The sequence below is a fragment of the Haliaeetus leucocephalus genome, unplaced genomic scaffold (genome assembly GCF_000737465.1).
Source record: "Haliaeetus leucocephalus isolate CR32 unplaced genomic scaffold, Haliaeetus_leucocephalus-4.0 Scaffold656, whole genome shotgun sequence".
Lineage (NCBI taxonomy): Eukaryota > Metazoa > Chordata > Aves > Accipitriformes > Accipitridae > Haliaeetus > Haliaeetus leucocephalus.
In genome coordinates, this window is record NW_010973092.1 from 12,530,226 (window position 1) to 12,541,959 (window position 11,734).

The 11,734-nt window shown below is 57.6% G+C and overlaps 1 protein-coding gene across 1 annotated transcript; it reads left to right on the forward strand.

Moving 5' to 3' along the window:
* Window positions 1–947: 947 nt before the first annotated feature.
* ARHGEF37 (Rho guanine nucleotide exchange factor (GEF) 37) lies at window positions 948–11,283 on the forward strand. Its single transcript, XM_010579088.1, has 12 exons — window positions 948–1,151; window positions 1,566–1,689; window positions 2,093–2,240; window positions 3,161–3,360; window positions 3,901–4,031; window positions 4,581–4,685; window positions 6,760–6,870; window positions 8,105–8,434; window positions 9,381–9,509; window positions 9,868–10,063; window positions 10,502–10,674; window positions 11,074–11,283. Exons 1-12 carry the CDS (start codon window positions 948–950, stop codon window positions 11,281–11,283), a joined length of 2,061 nt encoding a protein of 686 aa, XP_010577390.1.
* Window positions 11,284–11,734: the final 451 nt, after the last annotated feature.

The following is an 11,734-nucleotide window of genomic DNA, read 5'->3' on the forward strand; positions in this document are numbered from 1 at the left end:
AGCCATCTCTATGCTGCGTTGGCTCTTCACCTCCTCTGCAGCCTCCACAGGCAGGCGGCCTGGCAGCATCCCTCCCTGCTCCCAGCTGGGGTCTGGGTCCAGCCGAGCTGTGTGCTGGGCTGGTGTGGGCTGTGCTGTGCCTCTCTCTCAAGGCCTCCTGCCTGGGACTGAGCACTATCTGTGATGCTTTGGGAGCTGCTCCATCCTCCTCATTATCAGTTAGAGCAGAGGATGTTCCCTGAGAAGGAAATGGCATGAATCAGCTCTGATTTTTCAAGCTCTCCACAGGCAGAGAGGAGAGAGGAGCAGGCTGTGCTGGGCAGGGCATGGGCATTGTGCAATGGGGGCTGCCAGCGTCTCTGGCAGAGGCACCCACAGCTTTGCCCACTTCTCCCCCCATCCCCGTCACTTCTAAGCCAGTTCTCCGTGCCACAGAAACGTCTCTTGTTCAAGCACTGCGAAAACACTCTTTGTACTTTGAATAGGACTCTTGAACACAAGGCAATGTGCCAGGCACCAACAGCCAAGGCAGGGAGGGAACAGCTAGCCTTGGCAGCGAGGAGCAGGGGCAGAGGTGGCAAACCCCACTCTGCCCTCGGGGACCAGCCCCTGCACAGTCCCAGGCTGGGTGAGCCTGCAGCTGGGGCTGCCCTTGCCTGCACCCTGGCCCTGCACGTGGTCGTTTGGGCACGTGTGTGTGGCAAGTCCTCGCCTGCCACGTGTGGGTGCCTGCCCTCCACAGCCAGCTCCTGGCTTGCAGTGCTTTATGGTTTTATGGTTTTGGAGCATCATCCACACCTTGCTTGTAATGCAGATGGCTTGAGTATCCCTGGGGAGGGAGCAGGGGCACTGAGCTGGGTTAGGCACTGGAGCACCAGTCCCGAGGCTGCCCTTGCCACAGCCTGTCCCTAACCCCCTTGCCACCCCCTGCAGAGTGTGCCGCCAAGATGGCAAGCGCCTGTGGGGCAGACCCCGATGCCGAGGACGCAGCTGAAACTGAAGAGGCCATCTACGAGGAGGTGAAGCCCTGCAACAGGATGGAGCTGAGCCAGCAGCTGGCCGTGGAGGAGCTCATCACCACTGAGGCCAGCTATGTCCACAACATCCAGCTCTGCGTGTCGGACATCCGGGCGCACCTCCAGAAGAAGCAGGTGAGATGGGGTACGTCTCCCCACCCAGGGGCTGGGGACTGTGGGGTGAATCTGTCAAGAGCTGTGAGATGCCCAGATCATTCCAGGGAGGTCACACATGCTCACCTTACACCTTCCTGGGCTCCCCTGATCCGCCAAGGTCTTGAATTAGATGGACATTGGGTCTGACCCAGTGTCCTATGGCTGTAACCCTGCATCTGTAACATGAAAAGGCCTCATTGCCCAGCTCAGGAGCACAGCCAGGTCTCAGCATCTGCAGTGCCTCCTGAAACAGAGCACCGCTCCAGTTCCTCAGGTGTCGCATGGGGCAGCTGGGAGGACACGAGTGCTCAGGAGGGCGAGTGCCTCCAGAACACACGATCCACCTCTGTCTGTTGTATTCGGCTTACCCTGGGGCATCTTTGTTCCCTTCAGCTGCCTGATCTTGACCTGGAAGGACTTTTCTCTAACACAGACGACATCCTCCATGTCTCCAGACGGTTTCTGAAGGGTCTCGAGGCCACGGCCACTCAGGAGCACGAGCAGCTGCTCTGCATCAGTAAGTGGTGCAGCACAGAGAGCTGACCCGCGCCCATCCATGCCTTTGCTGGTGCTGGCAGTGCCACTGCCCAGCGCTGTGCCTGGGTGCAGCCCCCAGCCCACCCACCCTGACACCTCCTGCACCTCCCTCAGCTCTGGGAAGCGCTGCTGCCTGCGCACCACCATCCATGGGCAGCCACCCACGCTCACCCCACAGGGGCAAGGCAGACCTGCCCAGCCTGCAGAAAGTGAGGTGGGGGGCAGCATCAGGCCCAGCTTGGCAGAGGTGGCTGTGGAGCAGGGCACTGCCCCAGCACGTTTGGCTGGCACTGCTCTGCTGGCTTCACCCTTCAGGCAGGCTCTGCCTTTCTCTGAGGCAATAGGAAAGGACCATCCTTTCCAGCCTCACTCTCCTTCTCCAGGCACCCTGTTCCAGGAGTTCAAGGAGGAGATGGAAACCGTCTACAAGATCTACTGTGCCAGCTATGAGCATGCCCTCCTGCTGGTGGAGAGCTACCGCAAGGACCCCAGGCTGCAGGAGGAGATCTTGGAGACCCTGAATGCAACAGTGTAGGTACCTGCTGCTGAGGCAACCACCTTCCTCTCCCTGTTTTACCTACTGTCCTGGCCCTTCTGCTCTCTGGACAATCTGCCTGCACGGGTTCGTGCCACCAGGCTGAGTGTAATATCACAGCCATCAACTTTGTGGCATTGCCTGGTGTAGTCCCTGGCAGACTGTCCTGCATCCTTGTGGCCACTTGCCCCAAGGGCACTAAAGGTTGGTGGTCTTTTATGGTGGACCCCAAAACAAGGGATGGGGTGGCACCCGCAGCTCCTGCCTGCCCCACAGCCTGAGAGGCTGTGCCCACGGAGAGCACACATTGCCCAGCTTGACTAGAGACACAGGCTGGCCCCGGGAGACCTGCCAAACCCCTCCTGAACTACTGAGGGGGTCACAAACGCTGTTGGAGCCAGGAGAAGCACGAGTGGCAGTGGAAGAGCTGCTGGGATTTGCTGCTCTCTGTTTCAGGGCACAGGCTACGTGACTCCCAAATGAGCGATACCTTGTGCGCAGGTAGAAGGGGAGTCCTGCCTGCAGCCTGCCTGCACTTTGCCCACACCCTCCCTCTCCATTGCCCCAGAGCAAGCGCCGATCCCGTGCCTCCTAGCTAGACAAGCGCAGCACTGTTCAGGGAGGCAGGGTGCCCGCCCGGGGCTGGCACTGCCTTCAGGGCTGGTGGGGACAGCGTCCCCCTGCCAGCGCTCCTGGGGGCGGGTGGCCCCGCAGCTGGCAGGGAGCAGGGATTCACAGCCAGAACCACCCCCCAGCTGCTGGGCACAGCTTGCCTGCAGGTCCAAGGCAGCAGATCTCCCCTGCAGCTGGACAGGTGCTGCTTTCTCTCCAAAATGTTTGCAGAGAAGCTGGGAGGAGCAGCAAGGCAGGAAGGCAGATCTCCATGCCGACCTCGAGCAATTCCCCTCTCCATCAGGCCTCACACGGGTGCGTCAGACCTCAGCTTCTTCCTGGTGATGCCCGTGCAGAGGGTCACCAAATACCCGCTGCTGCTGGGGAAGATCCTGGAGAACACCCCCACCAGTGCCAGCGCCTACCCGGCCCTGCAGGCAGCCGTCCGTGCCATGACCCAGGTCAACGCCAACATCAACGAGTACAAACGGCGCAGAGAAGTAGGTGAGCAGGCAGGGGGCACGGCGTCTGGGAAGCCCCAACCCAAGCCCAGTTGTCTTCCCTTGGTGTTGTGCTAATTCCTACTTAAGTCAGTTCAAAGCTTTCCTGCCCTGCACCCATCCTGCCCAGTGGAGCCGCAGAGTTGTGCAGGCAGCTCCTGGCACCGCTCTGGTCCTACAAATGCCACTCTGGGCAAGACCTGAAGGCTGCAGGAGAAGGGTGGCATGGGGGGGGCTGAGCACAAAACCGGTCTGCCTGCATTCCTGGAGCTGGGGAATGAAAGGAACAGTCCTGCCCTTGGGATAGGAGAAATCAGGCTCCCCACAAACAGGAGCTTGCTCTTCTTTTTGGTTTTCATAGTACTTTCCTCCAGGCTGCCCTTCTTTGATGTGGGTTGTGCTTATCCTGTTAATCACGACTTGTCAGCTCCGGGCCTCGGTGCTGCTCACCCGCATTGCCTGCTCAGGCTGCTGAGGATGCTGCCCTGAAGTTTCCTCTTCTGATCTTTTTTCCTCCCACCTCGTGTGCCCTCACCCGAGGCAGCAACCAAATACAACAAGGCCGAGCACCTGACGCTGCGGGACCGCTTCGCGCGCCTCAACACGCACTCCATCGCCAAGAAGACCACACGGCTGAGCCGGCTCTTCATGCACGAGGCCGGCATCGTGGCCAAGGTGGGCAGCCCTCACCCCACCGCCTGCCGACCCACTGCCTCTCCTCGAGTCATTTCTGGGCCTTTCCGCTGCCTCCCAAGCGGAGCCAACGTGGCCAATGCTGACACCCAGTGGCCCATGCTGTCACATGAGCCACAGTCTCATTTTCGAGCAGCCTAAGGGTGGCTCCTAGTCCCCAATCCCAAGGACCAGCAGGGTAGGAGAGATGCAGGTACACACCTTGCTCCCTGCATCAGAGTGCTGCAGGGGAGTGCTTTGGCCCCCAAAGGACCCACAGGATCCTCAGGCACCCCAGCAACAGGAAAGACACCCTGGTGTTCCCCAGCACCGCAACCACTCCAAAAACTGTGCGTCTGCATGCATCCCAAGCACCCTAGGTCTTGGCCCTTTTCAGGTTCCTGGAGCCTCTCGGAGTCTCCCCTGCCTGTCCCCAGCACTGTGAGCTTCAGGCAGGTGCCTGGCTGCTTTTTACGTTAGCACCCTGTGAGGAGCAGCAGCCCTGCCCGAGGCATTGCCCGTGCTGGGGATAAGTTGCCCCTTGCCTTGCAGATGGAGGACAGGGAGTACGATGACCTGGAGGAGAAGTTCCAGTGTGTGGTGTCCAGCGTGGCTGTACTGAAGGAGAATGTGGCATCCTACCTCGGCCATTTAGAGGTAAAACCCTGATAACTTGCAGGGGGTGGGCCACATCCAGGCCTCAGGACCTGCTTCATGGGGTTGCAGAATACTTTCAAGCCCTATGGAAACCAGTGTCAGCTGGGGATGTTCAGTGACTTGCATCTCTCAGCTAAAGACGTTGTACTGGGGCCTTGCCCCGCATCCAAGGATCACTCAGGTCCAGCAGAGCTTAAAACAAAGTCAAAGCTTCGTTGATCCAGTCTGAGCTGGTTATCATTTGAGAATAATTGGTCCTTAAACGGATCATTATTTCAAGGCATTAAATAGCTGAGAAGGCTAAGTGTTGTTCAGCCTGAGAATTCTCGCATAACAGGTATAAGGCAGAAGTGTCCCCATGTCAGGGAAACAATGAACTTCCCTTCTGAGATGACCCGGCTGAGCAGCTGCTGTGATTTTCTCATGGAAATCCCTTGGGGCATCTGAGGGAAATAAAAGTATGAGCAATGGCCAAACTTGAAATCCCCAGACACTATATAATCAGGAAAGTCTCAGGAAATGGCAGAGGGTTCAGAAAGCAGCAATTCAAGGGCTAGAGACACCTTGTCATGAAAATATTGACAAGGGCTCCCCATATAGGATTGGGAAGGAGGAAAAGGGAACAGAAAGACTCCCTGTAGCCCAAAGAGTGGGTAAAATAGGATTAGAAGAAAAAACATGAGGATGGCAATTTGTATGACAGTGAGATGTGGCATCAGCTAAGGGAACAGGGTGTGACCATTCCTTGGGACATCGAGGGCTTCTGGGGACCTGCCTGGCACTGCTCTTCAGTAAGCTGCATCTCTGTAAGCCAGCTTCTTGGCTTCAGCCAGGACATTAAGTGTCTGCAAATAGGCTGGGCAGCCTAGAGAATAAGCTGTGGTTAGGAGTCATAATGGGGCTTGGATGCAGCTTCAGAGGAGCTGCTGGTGGGGGAAGGTGGGGCTGCATGCATGCCACGTCTCTCTCCCTCTGAAAGCTTCTCAAAGACATCCTGAGGAGCTGATGAAGACATGTTCTCATAGGGCAGAGACAGCCTGGCCTCTGTGCTGGCTGGCAGTTCCCTATTGTGCATCTGTCTGTACCAGTGCCTCCACCACAAGGAGAGGCAAATCTTGGCATGTACAAGATCATCACAGCCAGTTCTGCTTGCGTAAGAGCCCCTGTAGGGCTGAGGAAAAGCACACAGGTCTCAGAGCTGCCGCCTTCTGCTCAAAGGGTCAATCCCTTTCCCTTTCTATATTTCTGTCTCCAGTCCCTCCTGTGCTAAGGAAGACTACAAAGAAAGGGTCTTCTAAACATGACCACAGGCAAAAAGACAGGATTTAGGACAGAGATCAGGGCACTCCAAAAGAGGCCCATGGCAGCCATGGTTGACAAGAATCAAACAGAAACTGCTCCTGCTGCTCCAGGACTGACTGCAGGAGCAGCACTCCAAGAGGCAGCAAAGCTAAGCCCAGGAGGAGCCAGAGGCCAGGCTTCCCTTGGCACCAGCAGCAGGCTGGGGCTCTGGGAGCTCAGTGCTCCCTTCCCTGGGTCTGGAGGTTGTGGGTCAAAATCTACCTCCAGGTAGGAAGGAGGCTGCTGCCCACAGAGTTAACAGTAGAGCAAAGCCTCTCAGAGGAGGGTGTCCACCCAAACCATCCCTAGCTGCTTTCCTTTCCCACCAGCCTCACTCTCCACCCAGAGGCAGGGGGAAGATTTTGTACACAAATACAAGAAATTCCACAAAGCTACTGGACCACCAAACCCAAGTGTCAAAGCACCAGGCAACATCAAGCTGGGGCAGACAGCCTGGGGCCACAGGGCAGCCTTGGCCATCTTGCTGGGGTAGGAGTGCTTTTGCAAGCCAGTGCATGACTCTGCTCAAGGGGAGAGGTTTGTTAACACCTGCGTGAGCTCCCTGGCTTGCAGACAAGAGTAGCCCAGAGCATCAGTCCCACTGGGCTGCTAGCACAGAGCACCCAGACTGGGACATTGGCATGTCTTTGGGAGCACAGGGATCGGTTACAGATGGGTTAGCTCGTGTTGGGCAGCTTCTGCAGATCAGGTCTGATGGCTTTCTCCCTTTCAGGCGTTCCTGTTGCCCACCCCACACAAGTGTGAGCTGCAGATCAATGAGGGACCTGCCCAGCAGTACCAACGCTTTGCAGAATACCTCCATTGCACTGTTTTCCCAGAGTTTGTGAGTGCTCCTTCCATGTATATCTCCTTCAGGGTCACAGCCAAGCATTGCCAGGTTGCAGTAGAGGCTGGCTCAAGGGCAGGGTAGCCAAGAGCTGAGGGTTCCCCAGAGCAGGCAGTGTCCTCACCGATAGACACAGTCTCCTGGGGCCTGAACACGAAGGGGCAGGTAACAGGGTCCATCAGCAGTCCCAGACACTTGAATTGAAGAACCAATCCCAGGGTCCATCCAGGAAACAAGGAGACAGGGGCAGAGACATGGCTACAACACAGCTCTAAAGTCCATCCAGGGCTGGAGACAAGCTGCAGTGTCCATCTGAGGGGTCCATCCAGGAGCTGAGCTACCTACAGCAGAGGTCCAAGGTCCACCCAGGAGACAGAAGCAGAAATCAGCTCACCCACAGCAATAGTCAAGCAGCAGCCCAAGGCCCTTCAATGGGCTGTGGGCAGGGGTGTGGGTGGAGGCCCCAGGTGAGGCTGGTCTGGGCCATTAAAGACTATTTGTGCCTTCAGGGCCCTGACATGTTCATGGCCAGCCATGCAGGCAGGGCTGCAGCGGAGCAGAGGATGGTGGGAAACCAGGCGTTCTGCTTATTTGACTCACACAAGGCATTTGCTGCCAAACCCCAGTCCAACCTACCCACAGCTTCTGGGCATCCGTACTCGCCTTTGGGAGCCCAAGAGTCCCCCATCTGTCTCCTTCCACTGCCCCTGCTTGCTTCTCCAGGACTCCCTCTTAGGTGCTGACTGCCACCGTGAACGCAGTCAGGGAGGTTTTCCAAGCAGTGAGGAGTGTGGCAGGGCAGCCTGAACCCCACACCTGGATGCTGGCATCCCCAAGGAGCACCAGCATGGGGAGGGAGGGTAGCTACGTGGGATAACCACACAGACCCTGGACTGAGGGCCTCCGTCAAACCAGGACACTGTCACCTGCATGGCACAGTCACTGCAGCACCCCCGTTGGCCCATGGGACCTTGCGCCTGAGGGTCCTACCTGACCATTTGCATGGAGCACAAGTTTTGAATCGTGGCATGCGTGACTGCTCTCTACCAAGGGTTTGCTTTGGTTGGCGTCCTGTGTGCCTTCAGGGAAGGATGCCTCAGATGCTCCCCACTCTGCACAAGCCCTTCAACAGGTCCCCAAGCCTTTTCTCCTGTGTAAGACAGTGCCCCATGCAGACAGCTGGGCCTGTCTGGGGGGCTCACGTGGAGAATTGGGTTCTCTTGCCCCACAGAAGCGACGGCTAGACAGGCTGGTCTGCCAGCCCCTCTGCAGCCTCTCAGACATGCTGGTGGGGCCACAACAGCTGGTCAAGAAGCGCCTGGACAAGCTGCTGGACTATGAGGAGATCCAGGAGCGGAAGAGCGAGATGGGCAGCGTGACATACGACGAGGAGGCAGCCATGAACACCTACCTCGCCATCAACGCCCTGCTTGTGGCTGAGTTCCCGCAGTTCAACCAGGTGGCTCTGCAGCTCCTGGGGGAGATACTGTGCTCCTTCAGTGCCCTGCAACGGGACTTGGCTGCCCAGGTCATGCAGCAGGCACCAAAGGAGCTAGAGCAGGTGAGAGTGACCCCTTGGCCTGTGTGCCCAAACCAGCGCACGTGCTGAGCCAGACCTGCCTTCTTCAGGCTTGGAACATCACTTGGACGTCAGGGCACTGAAGGTTTGCTGTAGCCCAAGCCTGCCCTTGCAGACACACAGCTCCCTGTCTAGCATTTGTAAGGGATCTCCCCTTAGGCTGGGGAAAGCCAAACTGTCTCTTCTTCAGTGCCAGGAACTGGCCTGCTCTCTCTCTGAGGACACCACTGGTAATCTGTTGATGTGTTGCCTGAGAGATCAGTGTTAACTCTGAGCTCCCGAGAGCTCTGTGCTGGGAAGGCAAGGAGGAGAAGGACAGCTCCTAGCCTGAGGAACGAGCATCCCTAGAACCTCCATCCCCTGGGAATTATCTCCTCACTGCATGGCACTCACTGAGCCTGACATTTGCAAACGTGGTGGGTCAGGCCAGTCCAGAGCCCTGGGGTAAAGCATGGCCCTGGCCTGACCCATGACCAAGATGAGAACAAGATGCAGCCACATGGAAGTATCCCGTCAGGCACTGCTTGTACATACCTAGTCATGAGGGTGGATTCCCCTTGCTCAGTCTGGGATGCTTACGCTGCAGACTTCTACCCCAGAGCTACATCCACCTGTCTCCCTTTTTAGTCAGGTGGAAAGGACTCGGCTTGGGGCAGGACAGCAGGACCCAGGGATTGTTGTACTGGGCTGGGTACAGGCCAAGAGCCCTGCACGGGACTGCCCTGCCCAGGGTAGGTGGCTCAAAGCCAGAGAGCAGCAGCTCTCCTTGCCAAAGGGAACCACATCCTAGGTGCAAGATGCATCTTTAGTGGCCAGGTCTGTTCTCTTGCTTTCTCACCTCTTTTCTAACTGTTCCTTTTCTTTTGACCCTACCCACAATTCTTCCCCTCCCCAGGGCCCTCTCTGATCTCAGGGTCTGTCTTCACAGATGCCCCATGGCCGTATGCCTCTGCCCAGTTTCTGGAAGATGGTGGAAGACACCTTGCAGCAGTCTGGTGCTCAGCTCCGTACCTTCTGCCAGACATTTGAGACTGTCGCACCAAGCCCTGTGACACAGGTAGGAGCTGGGAAGGGGGTGTCTCAGTCCAGCTGGACTGTGGCTTCGCAGTGCAGAACATCTCCTTGGGGTGGAGGCTGGCTCAGAAAGTGGCACGGGGGGGTTGCCACAGCCACAGTATTTCCCCCAAGCCACCAACAGCAGCTAGCTGGGAATAACCAGGGATGAAACAGTCTTAGCTCTTCTGGTTCTAGACACTCGTCTCCAAACCATGAGGTAGAGCAGATAGGGTGAAGGAGTTTCTCATCTAACCTCTCACTGGGATGTGATCCTGCAGAAAGGAGAGTACATGTACATGGAGGGCCTCAATCTTCTGCCTGTCTCATCAAGTGCTCCTGTCTTTCTTGCTCCCCACCAGCCTCTGAACCCTGCTGAGGAACGGAAGGTCCTTTCCCTTGTGAGCAAGCACGGCCCAGACAAACTTTACCAAGTGACAAGCAACATCAGTGGCAGCAAAGACTTGGACCTGACCTTGCAAAGGGGACAGATTGTAGCTCTGCTGCAAAGTGTGGACACTAAGGGGAACACGAGCAGATGGCTGGTGGATGCTGGAGGTACTGTGAGCACTACAGGGAGCCTCTCCCCGCCTCGGCACCAGGGTCAGAAACCAAACCCGAACCACTTCCTCATCTTGGATGAAACAGTGGGCCATTGCCTCCCGAGTCCTCCCTTCCAGGGTTTGCTCAGTCCAAACCCACCTCTGCTTTGCCAGCTGCACCCATAGCCATTAGCTGTAAAGTTCAGGTTTCCCTATGAGGGAGCGCTCGTGGCTCATCATGGCTGGGAAAGGAGAATCCTGTGCACGCAGAAACCACTTGAAACCCCTTTTTGTGGGGTTTTGCTGCTGGATATCCCCTAGCGATGGACCGCTTTGAACAGGGCTGCTGTGCCATGCCAGGCAACAGCCGAGTTGTCATTCCTCTCTCCTCCAACCAGTCCTACATGTGCCAGGTAGCGGGGCTCCATGACCTGTGTGTGTGCATGTCCTCCAGGTCCCCGAGGGTTTGTGCCTGCTGGAAAACTCCAGCCCTATTGTCCGGTACAAAGCCAGCAGCCTGGGATGCAGATGCCAGCCCTGGAGAGCAGCACAGAGGGAAGGCGACATTCATATGCAGCACCTGAAGCTCCCAGGCCCCAGGTGGCCGCCTTCACCCCAGCTTTCCAGGTGAGAGTGGGGGACACCCCCCAGGGCCATTCCTAGCAACCCCACCAGCTCCATGCTAGTCCCTGCGTGTGCAGCATGTGGGTGGGAAGGTGGACCTGCTTTTCCAGCACACACGTGGTCATACATGTGCAGCCACGTGCCTAGCAGGGGAGTGTCACAGCCCCCGGCCAAGTACCCCGTGAGGCTGGTGTCTGCCTTGCAGGGACCAGGGGTGGACCGAGCAAGAGAACTGTGCTCGGTGGGGTCCCCAGTGTCCCTCCATCACTGGCAGTACCACGCTGCCCTCTTGGAAACAACCTCCATGTCCCTTCTAGGTCCTGCCCTGCCAGGTATGTCCTTTCCCCCTTTGACTCTTGCATCCAGCAAGGGCTTCCTCCCTCCTTCCCCTGCCTTTCACAGGTGGTTGCCGGCTTCTCCTTCGCAGCCAGGAGTCCGCAGGAGGTGAGCCTCCAGGCAGGGCAGCCCGTGGTGGTGCTGGAGCCGCACGACAAGAAGGGGAGCAAGGAGTGGAGCCTGGTGGATGTGAACGGCCAGAGGGGCTATGTGCCCTCCAGCTACCTGGTGACAGTCCCTCTGCAGAAGCCCATGGGCTGGAGCTTGCCTGTGTGAGCCCGGCCAGCCCGGCACCCAAGGGCACAGGCTTCATTGGATGAGAGCCGTCTGCTTGGCACCCGAGGGCTCGTCACGGGCGATGCTGGAGGGGGGCGGCTGTGGTGGCCCCAGGCTGGGAAGGTGGTGGGAAGCGGGTGGCAGAATACAGCCCGGGGGATGTGGGTGCAAGCGACGGCAGTCAGGAGGCATGTTTTGATGGGTAGGCGTGAGGGTGCCATGTCCCATACGTGTTTGCACAAAGGAGAGGCGTAGGAGGGAGTGAGGGCAGGTGGCTGCAGTTTTCTAGGGATTTGCTGAAATCCATATCAGTGACAAAAGTGTCCCTAGGGGTGACGAGGCAGCATCGTCCCCAGTTAGATCAGGACCAAGCTGCAAAGAGTGCAGTGCTGCAGAGGGGGTCTTCAGCCTGGCACGGAGCATCTGGGGCTCTTGGGAAGAGGCTCTCGGG

What these genes read in the sequence shown, in the direction of transcription:
- ARHGEF37 (XM_010579088.1), top strand. Translation starts at nt 948, where the DNA reads ATGGCAAGCGCCTGTGGGGCAGACCCCGATGCCGAGGACGCAGCTGAA. An exon ending in GAGACCCTGAATGCAACAGT is followed by an intron (nt 2,241 to 3,160) that starts GTAGGTACCTGC and finishes CCTCTCCATCAG; the next exon opens with GCCTCACACGGGTGCGTCAG. An exon ending in ATGGCTGGTGGATGCTGGAG is followed by an intron (nt 10,064 to 10,501) that starts GTACTGTGAGCA and finishes CATGTCCTCCAG; the next exon opens with GTCCCCGAGGGTTTGTGCCT.